The sequence below is a fragment of the Triticum dicoccoides genome, chromosome 6B (assembly GCF_002162155.2).
Source record: "Triticum dicoccoides isolate Atlit2015 ecotype Zavitan chromosome 6B, WEW_v2.0, whole genome shotgun sequence".
Classification (NCBI taxonomy): domain Eukaryota; kingdom Viridiplantae; phylum Streptophyta; class Magnoliopsida; order Poales; family Poaceae; genus Triticum; species Triticum dicoccoides.
In genome coordinates this window covers 660,006,093-660,028,917 of record NC_041391.1, presented here as the reverse complement: position 1 = coordinate 660,028,917, position 22,825 = coordinate 660,006,093, and the positions used below count along the sequence as shown (strand labels likewise).

The 22,825-nt window shown below is 43.7% G+C and overlaps 1 protein-coding gene across 1 annotated transcript; it reads right to left on the bottom strand.

Annotated features, from left to right (window-relative positions):
• Nucleotides 1-692: 692 nt before the first annotated feature.
• Nucleotides 693-1,196, bottom strand: LOC119323210 (dehydrin DHN3-like). Its single transcript, XM_037596806.1, has one exon. The coding sequence runs from the start codon at nt 1,129-1,131 to the stop codon at nt 850-852; it is 282 nt and encodes a 93-aa protein (XP_037452703.1). The 5' UTR covers nt 1,132-1,196; the 3' UTR covers nt 693-849.
• Nucleotides 1,197-22,825: the final 21,629 nt, after the last annotated feature.

Sequence of the window (22,825 nt, the reverse complement as noted above, 5' to 3'; positions counted from 1 at the left end):
AGCGCCGCATGACCGAACGGACGTAGGGTATGAACCCTAAAAAGAGCCAGCCACCTCACATCCTTGATCAACTCATCAACCTCTCCTGACAGATCGAGATCATCCACCTCCTCCCCCTGCAAGTTTAGTCCTTCAAACACGTCTTCCAAATTCGGATCTGGGCCATGGTGATCCCAATTTTCCTCCTCATCCCCATCCTCCCGATCCTCCTCCATACGCCTCGCTTCATCCGCCCCTCCCGCAGCCATCCCCGCCGCCGATGATGACGGGAGTTGCTCCTCTCCAGCCCCCAAAGCCTTCCGCCCTAAATTCTCCGCCTGCGCTCCCTTCGACCCTCCTGCTCCTCGAACTCCATCCCCTAACTCCATGCAAACGATGTGCCAAGACGATTGCCTCGGGACGACCCGATCACCAGCAAGCGTGTAGCAATCCGGCCGATTTTCACGTGGGAATTTGTGGACTTCGGCGGCGCCGCCGAAGGAAGAGGTAGACCCTAGGGAAACCCTAGGGGAACGGAGGGATATGCTGGTCACGCTGTATACCCCCTCCTGAACATGCCTTTATGCATGATGTTGAACTCACTCTGGTTTCGTTATTTGATAATGGAACCGGGTGGCTTTGGCCCTCCTGATAGTCAAAAAATAGATAGCCCAAAAAAAAGAACAAAAAGGAAATTTGCACGACACAAAGTGTAAACAAACGTAAACAGTGAACACATTTCCGTGAAAACTTAAAGCAAAGATACATTCGCTCCTCCAATGACCAAGTGAGCTAGGTGAACTAGACTCGATCAATTCATATACGGTGGAGTATTATTCTGCGAAGGTAGCGGTCGTGGGCACACCGGGCTTAGTGCTGTCCAGGCAGCTTCTCCTTGACCTTGTCCATGAGGCTCTTCTTCTCGCCGGTCCCAGCTGTGCCGTGTGTCCCAGTGCCAGTCGTTCCGGTGTGTCCCTGCTGCCCAAAGGTGCCGCCGGTGGCCGTGGTGTCATGCATCTCCGTGCCGGTCATTCTAGTGTGTCCCTGCTGCCCGTGGGTGCCAGCGGTCTGCTGGTGGCCACCGGGGAGCTTCTCCTTGATGTTCTCCATGATGCCTTTCTTCTCGCCGGTGCCGTGTCCCTGGTGCTCCATCTTGCGCTCAACCTGTCACTCGGGAAATCTACTAGCTAGTGCTGCTGTTTACTTGTCTTGGTTGTGTGAAGAACGTGGTTGTGTAAAGCAGGTGCAGCATGAGGCACTATTTATAGGCCGTTCGAGGGTGGACGAAGCTCCAGGTGTGCTCTCGTGAGTGGATGGGCAGGTGAGTGCCGACTAGCCCATAAAGAGGGGTGGTCAGACGGACGAATCGCCGGGCAGGGCGCTACGTGTGCTCGCATGAGTGGGTCGGCAGGTGGCTGCCGACTAGAGTGAAGAAGACACTTCCCCAGAAACATCTGATCATTCTTCTTTTCGTTTGCAAAAATGGTATTGCTTAGCGGATCGAAAGTGTCGACATGTGACGAGAACGAAAGTAAGTACTCGAAGCATATGACAGGCTGAGCTGGGGGTTTGATCCAAAAGAGTTTTGTAGGAGTTTTAGAGAATTTAGATCGTAGGAATTTTTTTTTCCGTGTTGGCTGTTTGATTCATAGTATATTGAAATGTTAGTAAGTTTTCTTAGAATTCATTTGCACTTTATTTTGGAGAAAAATGTGCATCCACTCAAATCTCTTTGTATAATTCATTTGCTTTATAGTGATATCAAACACAAAAATGCCTTTTGGAGGCCGAGCTCCATGGAGGACTCCAAAAGCATTTTTGAAATTTCATCAAAATTCATATTTCTAGATTTTAAAAAATTATGAAAAAATACACATATACATGAAGGCATAATATACATGTGTGTAAATATTCAGGACAAAATACGAGGAAATGAGGCCTCTGTAAAAAAAACAAATCTAAGGTTTTTCAACACAAGATACTATTAATCCTCAAACACAATGAATTTGTCTTTTTTGCACAGGTCGCATTTCAAGGTTTTTCATCCTGAATTTTTACACACATATACATTTCATCTTTGTATACTTGCATAAATTTTTTCAGATTTTTTTGAAACCGAAAAGTTCAATTTTTGAAAAAAAAAGATTCAAAAATAAAAGGCTCCATGGAGCTCGGCCTCCAAAACGCCTCACTCCATCAAACACTCTTTTATCTGAATTCCTGTAGTTTTCTAATCATGTAGGATTTAAGAGGACATGTCACTAAAATCCTTCGTATTTCTATTTCCCTCGTTTTGAGAAAAGATACCCTAATTTGGCGGCCCAACCTACCAACTCACCCGTACAACCGGCTCCTTCATTCCTCTCTTGTCGTCCCTGTAAGACATAGTCAGGCAAAACTCGTGCGATGGTAAGATTTTTTCCATGCCGTGCCATGCGGGATATGGTGGAGCTGGCGCATGATCTGGCGTAGTGGCCATTGGTGTCGCGAGGTGCTTCCACCGATGACGCGGCGGTTCGAATCACATGCAAGGTAGCGTGGGGCCGACGACCGACGTGGAGGTGAGCACCAGAGCGGATGTGCGTTGGAGCTGCGTGCAAGAGGCGGACGACCAACGGGCGAGCTCGATCATGGACGTCGCGACTGCTCCAAGTCTTTCAACTTCCAAAATTTTGACAATCGTAATTAGAATTTTTTTTAAATCATTTTCAAACGTTTCACTTTCAAAAATTGATCTTTTAGAATGCTTTGAACTTACAAAATTTTGAACTTCAAAAAATATTTCAAAATTTTGAAATTATAGAATTTTGGAAAATTTCACAAAAAATAGAAAATGTACATCCTATGTGGGAACCACAATGTGATTGTGTAGTGGGAAAACGTGTGTGACCATACATGTCGATTACTACCTCCACATGTCTAAGCACATGATAGACTTACGAGGCGCGTCTAAGGGATCCGGCTTGCCTGCTCCCTTCCCATGCTTCCATCCGTGCTCCCACTTCATCCAACGGCTGTCCTTTTTTCTTTTTCTTTTCTAATCTAATCATCTCCCTCCTGATTTTCAGGGGGTGGGGTCGGGTCTTATTTTCTTCCAATCAAATCAAGTCATGTACGCGGGAGTACGGATGGGAGCATGGGAAGGGAGCAGGCAAGTCTCGTCCACGTCTAAGAGCAACTCTAGCAGAGTTGCCATAATAACTTCCAATAATTATGGTTTTGGCCAAAAAAAGGGCACTGTAGCATGGTCATCATATTGTTGGGCATCGTAGTATAGAAGAAAAATGTCCTATGAAACAAAACCAGGATCACTGTGAAGACATACATACAAGGTTAGATCTTTACCAACAACAAGTTGCAGCGGAAAAAGAGTTTGTGAAGATCGTGTTCTTGAAGTCTCACGAACAGATCCCTCAAACAAGAACCGGACGTACGGCCCCACTGTGCATTGCACACGTTTGACACCAGTGATCTGGCAGCGCTTCCTCGTCTCGGGCTTGATGATGTCGGAATAGAAAAAGGGGGAGGAGCAGCCCTTCGCGAGAAGAGCTATGGTGGAGAACTAGAGAGGGGGGAACCGCAGATCGCGAGAGAACTTGTGTCTCAATAGGGGGCGCCCCATGGGTATATATAGGTGGAGGGGTGAGGCCAACTTGGAGGAGGGGGCTTCCCCTTGTGGCGACGGCCAAGGGGGTGGCGCCCCACCACCCCCTAGCTTGGGGGGCAAGGCTAAAGGGGGCACCACATATATGGGCCTTTAGGCCTATGTGGTTGCGCCCTAATAGGCTTTAGTCTATTTGGGCAGCCCATGGTGCCTAGAATAATCCGGAGGGGCTCCCTGTAAATACAGGAGCCCTCATATACTAGTATTACATCCTCCAAAACTTTCCCACATATTCGGTTTTATTTGGTTTTCTATGAACTGCTTCTGATTTCCCCGAAACACTTCTGGTTCTCTCGCACAACAATTTTTGTTATCTCTGAAACTTTTTTGGTGCTATACTCCAATACTCCCAACTCAATTAGAACTCAACATATCAAAGGTTCTTAAGTATGTGACCTTGTAGGTTCGGTGAAACACAAACATGACCGAAAGAACTTTTGATCAATGATCAATAGTGGAACTGTGGACATCCATATTGACCCCTATACTCACACAAATGTTTATCGACTGAACCTGGAGCTACCATATGATATTCATTTTGCTTTGCGATAATTTACAAAACCCGAGGTGATATATATCAGTATCCCCGTGAGTCAAATACATGCTCACTATACCTGATGATGATGGATGTCGTCACACCGAAGGGCCCTAAAAATCTCTGCATCGTCACAGGAACAAAATCCGAGTCTTGATCTATCTAGTTCCCCATCATATGTTTCCGATGAACATGTAAGTTGCCGTAATGATCACCCTGTTACAACTGACATTAGAATAACCCCAAAGTGCATCATCCGGTATGGAATGACTCTATACTCTCATGGTCTAACGAATTGTGCATATGTTAACTTCCCGTTTTATGGACTATAGACTTGTGACAGTATCATCTCTTAGTAAAAGATACAACTTGGGTCATGGCAATACAAGTGTTCTTCCTACATCGTTCCCTCATATGTTGTCAGCATCATCGTTACTCTTAACTATGCCCATGACTAGAAAAACAAGACCATCATACAACAACTGAGCTAGTCTTAAATGCAAGACTAGGAATCTTATTTTATCGCTTATAACTCTAGATGTGTAGATGAGTTTTCCTCCGATCCTCTTGGTTTTTGCAGGATTGAGAACTACAACAGTTATAGCATAGAATATAAACATTAATCATGAATTATTATTGCCTCTAGGGCATATTTCCAACACATATGCCTCTGGATCACCATAATTTGTGGATCTCCCTCCATATCGAGCCTCCCAGCCACCATAATTGGCAAGTCGGGCCTGCCTTTTAGAGCATAGTCCATATGACAGTTGCCTGTGGCATGAAGAAAACTTCAGGTGGTCCCTCACCTCACCTGGGATGGCAATGAAATTGGGGAAAAAAGATGCACCATTATTGAGTGGGTCCCACAATTATAGAGGCAGGAAATATGGAGACACAAGTTTGTGTATCACCTCGACAATCTCCATAATGCATGTGGAGCGGATACCAATATGGCAACTCTGATAGAGTTGTTCTAAGTAATAGGCTCTTGCACATGCTAATGATCGACCTATCGGAACTCCTTCGAGCATGCTTTGCCAGCACCTGTGGCCAAGCGTGTAGTAGTTAAATCACAATGAACCTGGTAGGAGTACAGGTTGGACATGAAAGTCATGCACGTAGATGGGGCAGAGATTGGATTTTTTTGTTATAGGACGGACTTAAGGAAAGAAAGTAGACTGAAAGTGAATTCTGGATCTAAGCGGAACTCTGACGAAACTCCAAAAAGAGCTTTAACTCCACAAAAGATTCCCTTTTGAGGAGTTAAGTCGCACCTAGACGAACTCTCCAAAGGTAAATCTTATCCCAAAAAATTAGGACAAGCGTCCGCCGGCTCTAAAATTTGAGCAGCCGAAATGAGTTCTCAACAAAATATTCCCTTTGGGTTGCTGCTCCCTCTCTCTCGGTGGCCTCCATCCTGCCGACATCCTGCAACCTCGCTGACCACTTGGTCCACCTTGAGTTTACTTGTCGGCCTATACCACACAGCCAATATTGCCCTATATCGTTGGAACTGCCGGTCAGGAGCTCATGCTTGAATAGGGTGACAGTGAGCATCGTTTCACCAAAAAAGAACCGCCAGAGGAGCATGATGGCTTGGAGATGCCGCGCTGAAGCTGAACGTGTCGAAATTGTGGCCATGCGCAACATGGCGAAGAGCTTCTGCGGGAAGTGGAGTTTGTCACTCTGCAATACGAGCACCCGGATCTCTTCGACGATGATGACTATCCATGTAACTCAAAACAACCTTTTGAGGGTGGTCGGAAATTCTTGGCTCTATTTGTTTTATCATTGTTTAACCCCCTTCATCGCTTTGATGCTCTTGTTGTTTTCTCTTTCTTTTCTTCTATGCATCTTCATGTGCCTATTCTTGACCCGTCCTACCATGTTGTGGAGAATCATGAATATTTTCGAGCGCCTGACGAAGGATGGAAAAGGTGTGCAGCCAGCCCCTTAAGGAAGATGTTTGCTAAAAACTTAAACTAGGTGGGAACACACCCATTAATGCCGCCAATGTCCCACGAAGGTGTGCAATGTTGTTGCTTCATAAAATTTTGTGGTTGCATGTTGCCTTTCCACTACTCCCTTCGTCCCATAATATGAGAGATTTTTGGACACACGCTCTTATATTATGGGATGGAGGGAGTACATTGTTAATCGTTGGGGGCTTATTCAAGATAATTTCATACCTTGGTACCCTATTGAACAAATCCTAGAGTTCATGAGTTATTTATATATGTGTTGCATGGATTGTTTCATATATGCTAGTGTAAATAGGAATATCACCACTGCCCGCATCAACACCTCGCGCGAGCCACAACACCTCCTTGCATGAGTGCATACGTGTGCCCAGCGGATAAGATAGGCAATAGCCCCAAGCAATGGCATCACGGACCCCAAACATCAACTAGGCAGTTAGGTACACAGACACAACAGAACGGCCCCACCAACACTCTAGTCGATGTGTGATCGAGTGTCATGCCGCTAGCCTTACCCGGCTGGGTTTCTCACGTGAAATGAAGCAGGCAATGCAAAACTGGTCGAACGCCAAAGGGCATCCCCCATGAGGGAGAACAACGCTATGCGTCGCCGTTGTTGTGTCCACAATGTTGGGAAACGTAGCAATTTCAAAAAAAACCTACGCTCACGCAAGATCTATCTAGGAGATGCATAGCAACAAGAGGGGAGAGTGTGTCCACGTACCCTCGTAGACCGAAAGCGGAAGTGTTAACTTAACGCGGTTGATGTAGTCGAACGTCTTCTCGAATCAACCAATCAAGTACCAAACGTACGACACCTCTGAGTTTTGCACATGTTCAACTCGATGACGTCCCTCGAACTCTTGATCCAGTAGAGGCACGAAGGAGTCAATGAGTTCCGTCAGCACAACAACATGATGACGGTGTTGGTGAAATGATCCGTGCAGGGCTTAGCCTAAGCACTACGACAATATGACCGGATGAGTAAACGGTGGAGGGGGGCACCACACATGGCTAAACAATTGATGTGCCTAGAGGTGCCCAATGCCCCCGTATATAAAGGAGGGAGAGGGGAGGAGGCCGTCCAAGGCGTGCCCCTAAGTGGGGAGGAGTCCTACTAGGACTCCAAGTCCAATTCGGACCCCCCCTTCCTTTTACCGGAGAGGGAAAGGGGAAAGGAGAGGGAGAAGGAGAAGGAAAGGGGGGTGCCGCCCCCTTCCCTACTCCAATTCGGCCTCCTACCTTGTGGGGAGTGCACCAGCCCCTTGTGGGCTGGTTAGCCTCCCTCCTATGGCTCATATGGCCCATATCTTCCACAAGGGGGGTCCGGTAACCCCTCCGGTACTCCGGTTTGTACCCGATACACTCCAGAAACCTTCCGGTGTCCGAATACCACCTTCCCGTATATCAATCTTTACCTCTCGACCATTTCGAGACTCCTTTTCATGTCCGTGATCTCATCCGGGACTCCGAACAACCTTCGGTCACCAAAACACATAACTTATATAATACATATCGTCATCGAGTGTTAAGCGTGTGCACCCTACGGGTTCGAGAACTATGTACACATGACCGAGAAACCTCTCCGGTCAATAACCAATAGCGAAACCTGGACGCTCATATTGGTTCCCACATATTCTACGAAGATCTTTATCGGTCAAACCACAATATCAACATACGTTATTCCCTTGTTATCGGTATGTTACTTGCCCGAGATTCGATCATCGGTATCTTCATACCTAGTTCAATCTCGTTACCGGCGAGTCTCTTTACTCATTTCGTAGTGCATCATCCCGTAACTAACTCATTAGTTACACTGCTTGCAAGGCTTCATATGATGTGCATTACCGAGAGGGACCAGAGATACCTCTCCGATACTCGGAGTGATAAATCCTAATCTCGATCTATGCCAGCCCAACAAACACCTTCGGAGATACCTATAGAGCATCTTTATAATCACCCAGTTACGTTATAACATTTGATAGCACACAAGGCATTCCTCCGGTGTCCGGGAGTTGCATAATCTCATAGTCGGAGGAATATGTATTTGACATGAAGAAAGCAGTAGCAATAAAATTGAACGATCATTATGCTAAGCTAACGGATGGATCTTGTCTATCACGTCATTCTCCTAATGATGTAATCATGTTCGTAAAATGACAACACATGTCTATTGCTAGGAAACTTAACCATCTTTGATTAATGAGCTAGTCAAGTAGAGGCATACTAGGGACACGGTGTTTTGTCTATGTATCCACACATGTATCAAGTTTCTAGTTAATACAATTCTAGCATGAATAATAGACATTTATCATGATATAAGGAAATATAAAATAACAACTTTATTATTGCCTCTTTGGCATATTTCCTTCAGTCTCCCACTTGCACTAGAATCAATAATCTAGTTCACATCGCCATGTGATTTAACATCAATAGTTCACATCTGTATGTGATTAACACCCATAGTTCACATCGCCATGTGACCAACAACCAAAGGGTTTACTAGAGTCAATAATCTAGTTCACATCGCTATGCAATTAACACACAAAGAGTACTAAGGTGTGATCATGTTTTGCTTGTGAGAGAAGTTTGGTCAATGCGTCTGCCATATTTAGAGTCGCATGTATTTTGCAAATTTTCTATGTCTACAATGCTATGCATGGAGCTACTCTAGCTAATTGCTCCCACTTTTAATATGTATCCAGATTTAGACTCAGAGTCATCCGGATTGGTGTAAAAGCTTGCATCGACGTAACTCTTTGCGACGAACTCTTTACCACCTCCATAACCGAGAAATATTTCCTTAGTCCTCTTAGGTAAGTAAGGATAACTTTGACCGTTGTCCAGTGATCCACTTCTGGATCACTATCATACCCCCTTGCCAAACTCATGATAAGGTACACAATAGGTCTGATACACAGCATAGCATACTTTATAGAACCTATGGCTGAGGCATAGGGAATGACTTGCATTCTCCTTCTATTTTCTGTTGTGGTCGGGTTTTGAGTCTTACTCAACCTTACACCTTGCAACACAGGCAGGAACTTCTTCTTTTACTGTTCCATTTTGAACTACTTCAAAATCTTGTCAAGGTATGTACTCATTGAAAAATCTTATCAAGTGTCTTGATCTATCTCTATAGATCTTGATGCCCAATATGTAAGCAGCTTCACCAAGGTCTTTCTTATAAAAACTCCTTTCAAACTCTCCTTTATGCTTTCCAGAAAATTCTACATCATTTCTGATCAACAATATGTCATTCACATATACTTATCAGAAAGGTTGTAGTGCTCCCACTCACTTTCTTGTAAATACAAGCTTCACCGCAAGTCTGTATAAAACTATATGCTTTGGTCAACTCATCAAAGCGTATATTCCAACTCCGAGATGCTTGCACTAGTCCATAGATGGATCGCTAGAGCTTGCACATTTTGTTAGCACCTTTAGCATCGACACAACCTTCTGGTTGCATCATATACAACTCTTCTTTAAGAAATACCCATTTAAGGAATGCAGTTTTGACATCCATTTGCCAGATTTCATGAAATATGGCAATTGCTAACATGATTTGGATGGACTTAAGCATCTCTATGGTTGAGAAAATCTCATTGTAGTCAACACCTTGAACTTGTCAAAAACCTTTTTGCGACAAGTCGAGCTTTGCAGATAGTAACACTACCATCAGCGTCCGTCTTCCTCTTGAAGATCCATTTATTCTCAATGGCTTGCCGATCATTGGGAAAGTCCACCAAAGTCCATACTTTGTTCTCATACATGGATCCTATCTCAGATTTCATGGCCTCAAGCCATTCGTTGGAATTTGGGTTCATCATAGCTTCTTCATAGTTCGTAGGGTCGTCATGGTCAAGTAACATGACCTCCAGAACAGGATTATTGTACCACTCTAGTGCGGATCGTGCTCTGTTTGATCTACGAGGTTCTGTAGCAACTTGATATGTAGTTTCATGATCTTTATCATTATCTTCCTCTCTAGTTGGTGTAGGCATCACGGGAACAGATTTCTCGGATGAGCTACTTTCCAAATTGAGAGCAGGTACAATTACCTCATCAAGTTCTACTTTCCTCCCACTCACTTCTTTCGAGAGAAACTCCTTCTCTAGAAAGGTTTTGTTTTTAGCAACAAAAATCTTGCCTTCGTACTTGTGGTAAAAGGTGTACCCAATTGTTTCCTTAGGGTATCCTATGAAGACGCACTTCTCCGATTTGGGTTCGAGCTTATCAGGCTGAAGCCTTTTGACATAAGCATCGCATCCCCAAACTTTAAGAAATGACAGCTTAGGTTTGCTGCCAAACCACAGTTCATACGGTGTCGTCTCAATGGATTTGGACGGTGCCCTGTTTAAAGTGAATGCAGCTGTCTCTAATGCATAACCCCAAAACGATAGTGGTAAATCGGTAAGAGACATCATAGATCGCATCATATCCAATAAAGTGCGGTTACGACGTTCGGACACACCATTACGAAGTGGTGTTCCAGGTGGCGTGAGCTGTGAAACTATTCCACATTGTTTTAGTTGAAGGCCAAACTCGTAACTCAAACATTCTCCTCCATGATCAGATAATAGAAACTTTATTTTCTTGTTATGATGGTTCTCCACTTCACTCTGAAATTCTTTGAACTTTTTGAATGTTTCAGACTTATGTTTCGTTAAGTAGACATACCCATATTTCCTCAAATCATCTGTGAGGGTCAGAAAATAACGATACCCACCATGAGCATCAACACTCATTGGACCGCATACATCGGTATGTATTATTTTCAATAAGTCAATAGCTCGTTCCATTGATCCAGGCAACAGAGTTTTAGTCATCTTGCCCATAAGGCACGGTCTGCAAGTATCAAATGATTCATAATCAAGTGATTCCAAAAGTCCATCTTTATGGAGTTTCTTCATGCGCTTTACACCGATATGACCCAAATGGCATTGCCACAAGTATGTTGCACTATCATTATCAACTTTGCATCTTTTGGCATCAATATTATGAATATGTGTATCACTACGATGAACATTCAATGAACCATTAACATTGGGTGTAGGACCATAGAAGGTTTTATTCATGTAAACAGAATAACAATTATTCTCTGTCTTAAATGAATAACCTTATTGCAATAAACATGATCTAATCATATTCATGCTCAACGCAAACACCAAATAACATTTATTTAGGTTCAACACTAATCCTGAAAGTATAGGGAGTGTGTGATGATGATCATATCAATCTTGGAACCACTTCCAGATCATATCAATCTTGGAACCACTTCCAACACACATCATCACTTCACCCTCAACTAGTGTCTATTTATTTTGCATCTCCTGTTTTGAGTTAGTAATCTTAGCAACCGAACAAGTATTAAATACCCAGGGGATACTACGAGCACTAGTAAGGTACACATCAATAACATGTATATAAAATATACCTTTGTTCACTTTGCCATCCTTTCTTATCTGCCAAATATTTGGGGTAGTTCGGCTTCCAGTGACCATTTCCTTTGCAGTAGAAGCACTCAGTTTCAGGCTTAGGTCCAGTTTTTTTGGGCTTCTTCATGGGAGTGACAACTTGCTTGCCATTCTGCTTGAAGTTCCCTTTATTTCGCATTGCCCTTTTCTTGAAACTAGTGGTCTTATTTAATCATCAACACTTGGTGCTTTTTCTTGATTTCTACCTTCGTTGATTTCAGCATCACGAAGAGCTCGGGAATCGCCTTCGTCATCCCTTGCATATTATAGTTCATCGTGAAGTTTCAGAAACTTGGTGATGGTGACTAGAGAACTCTGTCAATCACTATCTTATCTGGAAGACTAACTCCCACTTGATTCAAGGGATTGTAGTACCCAGCCATTCTGAGCACATGCTCACTAGTTGAGTTATTCTCCTTCATTTTTAGGCGAAGTACTTGTTAGAGGTCTCATACCTCTCGACTCGGGCATGAGTCTGAAATACCTATTTCAGCTCTTGGAACATCTTATATGCTCCATGGCGTTCAAAATATTTTCGAAGTCCCAGTTCTAAGACGTAAAGCATGGTGCACTAAACTATCAAGTAGTCATCATATTGAGCTAGCCAAATGTTCATAACATCTGCATCTGCTCCTGCAATAGGTCTGTCACCTAGCGGTGCATCAAGGACATAATTCTCCTCTATAGCAATGAGGATAAACCTCAGATCACGGACCCAGTCTGCATCATAGCTACTATCATCTTTCAACTTAGTTTTCTCTAGGAACATATCAAAAAATAGGGTAGCAACAACGCGAGCTATTGATCTTCAACATAATTTTCAAATACTATCAGGACTAAGTTCATGATAAATTAAAGTTCAATTAACCATATTACTTAAGAACTCCCACTTAGATAGACATCCCTCAAGTCATCTCAATGATACGTGATCCAAATCAACTAAACCATGTTCGATCATCACGTGAGATGGAGTAGTCATCAGTGATGAACATCTCTATGTTGATCATATCCACTATATGATTCACGTTCGACCTTTCGGTCTCCAGTGTTCCGAGGCCATATCTGTATATGCTAAGCTTGTCAAGTTTAACCCGAGTATTCCGCGTGTGCAAATCTGGCTTGCACCCGTTGTATTTGAACGTAGAGCTTATCACCCCCTATCATCACGTGGTGTCTCAACACGAAGAACTTTCACAATGGTGCATACTCGAGGAGAACACTTATACCTTGAAATTTAGTATGGGATCATCTTATAATGCTACCGCCGTACTAAGAAAAATAAGATGCATAAAAGATAAACATCACATGCAATCAAAATATGTGACATGATATGGCCATCATCATCTTGTGCTTTCGATCTCCATCATCGAAGCAACGTCATGATCTCCATCATCACCGGTTTCACACCTTGATCTCCATCGTAGCGTCATGGTCATCTCGCCAACGATTGCTTCTATGACTATCGCTAGCGCTTAGTGATAAAGTAAAGCAATTACATAGCATTTGTATTTCATACAATAAAGCGACAACCATAATGGTTCATGTCAGTTGCCGATAACTTTTACAAAACATGATCATCTCATACAACAATCTTTATATCACATCATGTCTTGACCACATCATATCACCACATGCCCTACAAAAACAAGTTAGACGTCCTCTACTTTGTTTGTTCCAAGTTTTATGTGGCTGCTACGGGCTTCTAGCATTAACCGTATATACCTACAACACAAAAACCACAACGGTGATTTATCAAGTTTGCTGTTTTAGCCTTCACAAGGACCGGCCGCAGTCAAATTCAATTCAACTAAAGTTGGATAAACAGACACCCGCCAGCCACCTTTATGCAAACCTAGTTGCATGTCTGTCGGTGGAACCGGTCTCATGAACGCGGTCATGTAAGGTTGGTCCGGGCCGCTTCATCCAACAATACCGCCGAATCAAAATAAGACATTGTTGTTAAGTAGTATGATGATCACCACCCACAACTCTTTGTGTTCTACTCGTGCATATCATCTACGCATAGACCTAGCTCGGATGCCACTGTTGGGAAACATAGCAATTTCAAAAAAAAATCATGCACTCACGCAAGATCTATCTAGGAGATGCATAGCAATGAGAGGGGAGAGTGTGTCTACGTACCCTTGTAGACCGAAAGCGGAAGCGTTAACTTAACACGGTTGATGTAGTCGAACGTCTTCTTGAAACAACCGATCAAGTACCGAACGTACGGCACCTCCGAGTTCTGCACACCTTCAGCTCGATGACGTCCCTCGAACTCTTGATCCAGTAGAGGCATGAAGGAGTGGATGAGTTCCGTCAGCACGACGGCGTGATGACGGTGTTGGTGAAGTGATCCGCGTAGGGCTTCTCCTAAACACTACAACAATATGACCGGAGGAGTAAACGGTGGAGGGGGGCACCGCACACGGCTAAACAATTGATGTGCCTAGAGGTGCCCCTCCCCCCCCCCACCCCCGTATATAAAGGAGGGAGAGGGGAGGAGGCCGGCCAAGGCGCGCCCCCAATTGGGTAGGAGTCCTAGTAGGACTCCAAGTCCAATTCGGACCCCCATACCTTTTACCGGAGAGGGAAAGGGGAAAGGAGAGGGAGAAGGAGAAGGAAAGGGGGTGCCGCCCCCTTCCATACTCCAATTCGGCCTCCTACCTTGTGGGGGGCGCACCAGCCCCTTGTTGGTCTGGTTAGCCTCCCTCCTATGGCCCATATGGCCCATAGTTTCCACCAGGGGGTTCCGGTAACCCCTCCGGTACTACGGTTTGTACCCGATACACTCCGGAACCCTTCCGGTGTCCGAATACCACCTTCCAATATATCAATCTTTACCTCTCGACCATTTCGAGACCCCTTGTCATGTCCTTGATCTCATCCAGGACTCCGAACAACCTTCGGTCACCAAAACACATAACTCATATAATACATTTCGTCATTGAACGTTAAGCGTGCGGACCCTATGAGTTCGAGAACTATGTAGACATGACCGAGACACCTGATAACCCACAAGTATAGGGGATCGCAACAGTTTTTGAGGGTAGAGTATTCAACCCAAATTTATTGATTCAACACAAGGGGAGCCAAAGAATATCCTCAAGTATTAGCAGTTGAGTTGTCAATTCAACCACACCTGGATAACTTAGTATCTGCAGCAAATTATTTAGTATCAAAGTAGTATGGAACTAACAGTAACAGTAACAGAAGTAACAATAGCAGTTTTGTAGTATTTGTAACAGTAGCAACGGTAAAGTAAATAAGCAAAGCACAATATGTGAAAAGCTCGTAGGCATTGGATCAGTGATGGATAATTATGTCGGATGCGATTCCTCATGTAATAGTTATAACATAGGGTGACACAGAACTACATCCAGTTCATCAATGTAATGTAGGCATGTATTCTGAATATAGTCATATGTTCTTATGGAAAAGAACTTGTATGACATCTTCTGTCCTACCCTCCCATGGCAGCGGGGTCCAAGTGTAAACTAAGGGATATTAAGGCCTCCTTTTAATAGAGTACCAGACCAAAGCATTAACACATAGTGAATACATGAACTCCTCAAAGTACGGTCATCACCGAGAAGTATCCCGATTATTGTCACTTCGGGGTTGTCGGATCATAACACATAATAGGTGACTATAGACTTGCAAGATAGGATCAAGAACTCACATATATTCATGAAGACATAATAGGTTCAAATCTGAAATCATGGCACTCGGGCCCTAGTGACAAGCATTAATAGCAACATCAATCTCAGAACATAGTGGATACTAGGGATCAAACCCTAACAAAATTAACTTGATTACATGGTAAATCTCATCCAACCCATCACCGTCCAGCAAGCCTACGATGGAATTACTCACGCATGACGGTGAGCATCATGAAGTTGGTGATGAAGGATGGTTGATGATGACGACGGCGACGAATCCCCCTCTCCGGAGCCCCAAACGGACTCCAGATCAGCCCTCCCGAGAGAGATTAGGGCTTGGCGGCGGCTCCGTATCGTAAAATGCGATGAAACTTTCTCTCTGGTTTTTTTCTCCACGAAAGCAAATATATGGAGTTGGAGTTGAGGTTGGTGGACGTCTAGGGGGCCCACGAGACAGGGGCGCGCCCCCCACCCTCGTGGACAGGGTGTGGGGCCCCTGGTGCTAATTCTTTCGCTAGTATTTTTAATTAATTCTGAAAAGTTGCTCCGTGGATTTTCAGGTCATTCCAAGAAATTTTATTTCTGCACAAAAATAACACCATGGCAGTTCTGCTGAAAACAGCAGTCCGGGTTAGTTCCATTCAAATCATGCAAGTTAGAGTCCAAAACACGGGCAAAAGTGTTTGGAAAAGTAGATACGAAGGAGACGTATCAACTCCCCCAAGCTTAAACCTTTGCTTGTCCTCAAGCAATTCAGTTCAAAACTGAAAGTCATAAAGAAAAATTTTTACAAACTTTGTTTGCTCTAGTTGTTGCAAATATGTAAAGCCAGCATTCAAGTTTTCAGCAAATATTATGAACTAACCATATTCACAATAACACTTAGGTCTCATGTTTACTCATATCAATGGCATAATCAACTAGCGAGTAATAATAATAAATCTCGGATGACAACACTTTCTCAAAACAATCATAATATGATATAACAAGATGGTATCTCGCTAGCCCTTTCTGAGACCGCAAAACATAAGTGCAGAGCACCTTTAAAGATCAAGGACTGACTAAACATTGTAATTCATGGTAAAAGAGATCCAGTCACAGTCATACCCAATATAAATTAATAGTAATGCATGCAAATGACAGCGGTGCTCTCCAGCGGGTGCTTTTTAATAAGAGGGTGATGACTCACCATCAAAGTAAATAGATAGGCCCTTCGCAGAGGGAAGCAGGGATTTGTAGAGGTGCTAGAGATCGATTTTGAAATAGAGACAAATAACATTTTGAGCGGTATACTTTCACTGTCAACATAACAACTGAGAGATCTCGATATCTTCCATGCTACACACATTATAGGCGGTTGCCAAACAGAATGGTAAAGTTTATACTCCCCCACCACCAACAAGCATCAATCCATGGCTTGCCCGAAACAACGGGTGCCTCCAACTAATAACAATCCTGGGGGAGTTTTGTTTGCAATTATTTTGATTTGATTTGAGCATGGGACTAGGCATCCCGGTGACCAGCCATTTTCTCGTGAATGAGGAGCGGAGTCTACTCCTCTTGAGAATAACCCGCCTAACATGGAAGATACAGACAGCCCTAGTTGATACATGAGTTGTTCGAGCATACAAAACAGAATTTCATTTGAAGGTTTGGAGTTTGGCACATATAAATTTACTTGGAACGGCAGGTAAATACCGCATATAGGAAGGTATGGTGGACTCATGTGGAATAATTTTGGGTTTTATGGAGTTTGGATGCACAAGCAGTATTACCGCTTAATACATGTGAAGGCTAGCAAGAGACTGGGAAGCGACCAACTGAGAGAGCGACAACAGTCATGAACATGCATTAAAATTAATCAACACCAAGTGCAAGCATGAGTAGGATATAATCCACCATGAACATAAATAGCGTGAAGGCTATGTTGATTTTGTTTCAACTACATGCATGAACATGTGCCAAGTCAAGTCACTCGAATCATTCAAAGGAGGATACCACCCCATCATACCACATCACAACCATTTTAATAGCATGTTGGCACGCAAGGTAAACCAATATAAGCTCCTAGCTAATTAAGCATGGCATAAGCAACTATAATCTCTAATTGTCATTGCAAACATGTTTATTCATAATAGGCTGAATCAGGAACGATGAACTAATCATATTCACAAAAACAAGAAAGGTCGAGTTCATGCCAGCTTCTCTCATCTCAGTCAGTCCATCATATATCGTCATTATTGCCTTTCACTTGCACGACCGAACAGTGTGTATAATAATAATAGTGCACGTGCATTTGGACTAAGCTGAAATCTGCAAGCATTCAATTCAAGGGAGAAGGCAAGGTAATATGGGCTCTTGGTTAAATCAACAATCATGCATATGAGAGCCACTTAAACATTTTCATTATGGTCTTCTCCTCTCGACCCCCAAAGGAAAGAAAAGAAATAAAACTATTTATACGGGAAAGCTCCCAACAAGCAAAAGAAGAACAAGAAATCTTTTTGGGTTTTCTTTTAATTACTACTACTATAGCAGGAAAGTAAAATAACAAATTTTTGGCCTTTTCTTAAGGTTTATCAAACACACAAGAAGAAAGCTAGAAAAAGAAACTAAACTAGCATGGATAGTACAACGAAAAAGTATGAGCACCGATGACTAGAATGAGTGTGTGAACATGAATGTAATGTCGGTGAGAAATACATACTCCCCCAAGCTTAGGCTTTTGGCCTAAATTGGTCTATGGCCATGGGTAGCCTGGCTGATATCCGAAGTTATAACTGGGGTCGTACTGAGATGCAGCAGCCATCGCCTCCTGAGCTGCAGCATGGCGGTGAACCGCCTTCGTCCTCCTCTCATACTCATTTTCCTCCTCCTTGGTGATAACATATCTTCCTTTTTCCTGATAGTCAAAGAGGGCAGGAGCAGGGAGAGTAATATGGACAGTGCGACGTCTGTCAAAGATTAGTCGATACTGGAGGAATTGTTCATTCCTCTCAAGAAAATGATGATTAACCATGGCATTATAATCTAAATAAGCGGGAGGCAATTCCCTATCATTTTCATGTACAGGTATCTCTACTCCTAATGGAGCAGTTGGTGAATAGTCTCCACGGTTTATTTTCACTGGGTTTTTTCATCTCTCTTCCCACCACCCCCTCCCATCCTGGTCCATCGGTTTATTTTTCTCTCCACTCTTTATTACAACCAAGACTTTCCTAACGTATAACAAATCACAGATCTAACTTCCTTAAATTATTCATATCAATCGATTCCTTTTATTGGTTCAATTTGTCTTAGGAAACAAATAACAAATTTTTAAGAAACAAATAATAGATTTGAATCTAACTTTCCTAACTTATCTAAATCAATCGATTTCTCTCATTAGTGAAATTTGTTTTAGGAAACAAATAACAGACACGTCACAAACTTTCCTCCCAATAAATAGTTTCTTAACATTTGCAAACTTTCCTAATCAAACACGTCACAAACAGGCAGGTACTGATATCATGTTACCAAACAATAAAACCCCATTTGCATAGAAATCAGTTCAAAATCCTAACTTTCCTAAATTTTTACCTTTCCTTGATAACATCCAATATTTCCTATGTTTTCCACCTATTGAAGGAAATCACCCGTCCATCGATATTAGCATTTTTTGGGAATGAGATCTCCGGGTTATGATTTTTTTGCGATTCTTTCCAATTGTGACATCTCCTTCCGCTCCGGCTCCTTCTCGCATAATCACCTCCACCACAGCCAGCTGGCGCCACCCTAGACCTCTTGCCTCTCCACACCTTCTCTGCCACCTCCTCCTCGTACTCCATTAGCAATCCCTCCGCCACGTTTGTCCACGGCGGTGTCGAGGGCATGGCATAATAGCATACCAGTGGTCGAGCGCATAGCAGCAAGAAGAAGCACGCAGTAGGCGAGGCGAGCGGCCGACGGTGGAGGGCAGAGATGCGGCCGGCGTGGCTGAGGGGGCGGCCGGCAGAAGATGGCCGCGACAGGAGGCGACGTGAGGCAGGGGCACGACAGCAGGGCGAGCAAAGGGATAGGCGGCAGCAGACGGGGCGAGCACAGCCAGCGAGAGTGTGACGCGCGGCCAGGGTGTGAGTCGCGCGGGGCACAGTGGTGCGGTGGTTGTGGCGAGCGTGATGGCAACGGCGGGCGCAACGAACGTGGTGTGGCACATGCATGGGCATGGAGATCTAGAGAGGGAGTGGCCCCGCGGGCACGGAAGAAGAGCTGAAGGCTCGGGCATGGGCGCGCATAGGAGCAGGCATGTGCCACGGGGTCAATCCGAGGAGCTCAGTGGCTACCCCTGCAATGGCCACGGCAGACGGCGGTTCTCGGCCACGGCGAAATACCTAACAAGAGCAAACGAGAGGGGAAACTGGGGAAAGGCAAGAGGAGATCACGGCGGTGTCAATGGCACCCTAGGGGAAGACAGGGGAGCTCGGGACGGCGCGGATCGAACGGCAAGGTCGCGGTGGCCGAAGGTTGAGGAAGACAGCAACAACGTCAATCTGGGGTGCTGGACTTGATCTCGTTGGCGCAGACGAAGTAGCGGAGGCATTCGGAGCTCCTCGACAAGCTCCTAGCCAGCAGGGAGGGCAGTGGTCGTGTGGACGGGGTCGGTCGTGGTGGTCGTGGCATCTGACTTCATCCAGATCACCGGGATCGAGCGAGCGAGGAGGAGAAGTAGATCTGGGAGGGGGCGTTGAGGAGGAGTGAGGCCATGGGGGCAGGGGAGGCAGGGCGTCACCCTTATCCATTCCCTTTCGATGCCGGTGAGGTGGTCGGGCGGGAGCCCAGCTCTGTAGCAACGGGCTCGGGGAACAAGAGAAGACGACCGTGCGGGGACTGGACCACTAGGCCGGTTCGGTGGCAAGGCCCAGGGGGTAGGGGAATCCTCTTTTTCATTGTCCTTTTGGTTTTTTAATGTATTCTAATATGTTTCTCCTTATTAACACCGTTTTATATTTATTCTTATATCAACTAAATGGATTTTGTTAATTGTGAGACTATGCACACAATTCGAGCACTATATTTTTAGGTGGCACAAAAAGTTTGGGGCCAAAAGGAAATACGTGAAATTAGGTTTGTATTTGATTGGTTATTTTAACTATTGTTAGACCTCTTATTAATTTGACAAGATTTAATTTTTGGGTCAAATAATGTTGGGCTCAACATGTCAAAGAGCAGTGGAATTTATAGAATATGGTGAACATTTTAGTTTTACTGTTTGACGAAATAATTTATTTGACTTTATTTTCAATTTGAATTGGGCTTTGAGTTATCAAGTGGCAGTTTGGCTTAGCAAGCCTGATGACATGGCATCATTAGGGGCAGGTAACTGTAGCTAACAACTTGAGGTGTTACATAATCTTCCCATTTTCTGAAGTTTCATTGTTAAATGATTGGGGAATATATCACACTATCCATTAGTTCAGTCAAGCTCACCACAAGTCCACACATTATTGCCATTTGAGTAAGTCTTATTGGCATGGAGAATAGGCTATGTGTGTGTGTGTGTGTTAGAGAGAGAGGGAGAGAGAGTGAGGAAGAGGGAGGGGGAGAGTGTGTGTGTGAGGATTTGATGGTAAAAAAGGTCGCCAATGTCGTAATATTGAACTCTTAAAGTTAATGTGGCCCCGTTGCAACGCACACGCGTTCTTCTAGTACCAAGATAAGTAGCCACACGGGTCGCATAAATCCCTCTGAACATGTCTCCAACTAAACTATTATTATGCAACCTACGTGCAACAATTGCCCCCAAGTTGTATTGTTTATCATCTAATACAGCACTCTTGAGAACACAAAGATCAGGAACACACATGTGACATGCTTCATCTTTACTGTTAATGCATCTACCAATGAAGAGAGCAAAATAATGTATACCAGGAAAGTGAATGCTCCCTATGGTAGCTTGTGCTATTTCTCTAGATTCTCCCACAGTGATACTAGCAAGAAAGTCTTTATATTCAGATTTACGGGGTTCATTAACACTGCCCCACTGCGGGAGTTTGCAAGCAGTTGTGAAATCTTCTAGGTCCATGGTATATGATTTATTATAAATATCAAACAGGACATTTTGAGAATTGCGTGAAGATGTAAATTTAAACCTTCTCACGAATGAATCAGTCAAATGGTAGTATTAAGGACACTTATCTTGCATGAAGTCCTCAAGATCGGCATTACACACATATGCATCAAATTCATCCTTGATGCCTGCTTTGACCATAAACTCCTCTGACGGCCATTCACAAGGCCGCACGTCAGCTTCCCTTGGTGGTTCGTCGTCTTGCTCACGTATTGCAAGCCTGGGTCCTTTCTTCCTTGAAGAACCACCTTGGTACATTTCTCTGGACATATTTCTTCCTCTGAAAAATTTCTGAAATTTTTAGTAACTCAAAATGAAAGTGAATCAAACTCAACAAAATTGATAACAACTACTCCCACAAGTGCCTAGAGCCCATATCATGCATTAGAATTACTTGGGACCATATAAATTTGACATGCAAGCTCAAGAACAGGGTCACCTAGGCAGCAAAAATTTGCAATGAATAAAGCACTAGAACAAAAACTAATTGGACCATTGGAGGAGTCACGTACCAAGGAACAATCCCCCAAAGCAGTTTTGTGAATGGAGCTTTGAGCAAGGAGATCGAAAATGGCAGCAAAGTGAGCTAGAACTCGTGCTTGAGCTGGATGGTGATTTTTTTGGGGAGAAAGAAGAAGTGTGTGGGTGCGGGAATAAGTGGAGGGGGGCCACCATGGGCCCATGAGGCAGGGGGCGCGCCCTGGACCCTCGTGGCCAGGTGCCAGCTCCCCCTGTTGTGTTCTCAGTGCCAAATATTCTCAAATGTTCCAAAAAAATCATATTAAATTTGCAGGGCATTTGGAGAACTTTTATTTTCGGGTATTTTTTTATTGCATGGATAATTCAGAAAACAGACAGAAAATACTATTTTTTACTTTATTTAATCTAAATAACAAAAAGTAAATGGAGGGTACAGAAGGTTGTGCCTTCTAACTTCATCCATCTCATACTCATCAAAAGGAATCCACTAACAAGGTTGATCAAGTCTTGTTAACAAACTCATTCCGAATAACATGGAATCGGAGAAATTTCGAATAACACTAGGTTACCTCAACGGGTATATGCACATCCCCAATAATAAGAATATCATATTTCTTCTTGACAGTAGGAATAGGAAATTCAAAACCTCCAATAATGATAGTTGGAATTTTTCTAATAGAATTGATACTGTGAACTTGAGGTTGTTTCCTCGGAAAGTGTACCGTATGCTCATTACCATTAACATGAAAAGTGAAATTGCCTTTGTTGCAATCAATAACAGCCCCTACAGTATTCAAAAAGGGTCTACCAAGGATAATCGACATACTATCGTCCTCGGGAATATCAAGAATAACAAAGTCCGTTAAGATAGTAACGTTTGCAACCACAACAGGCACATCCTCACAAATACCGACAGGTATAGCAGTTGATTTATCAG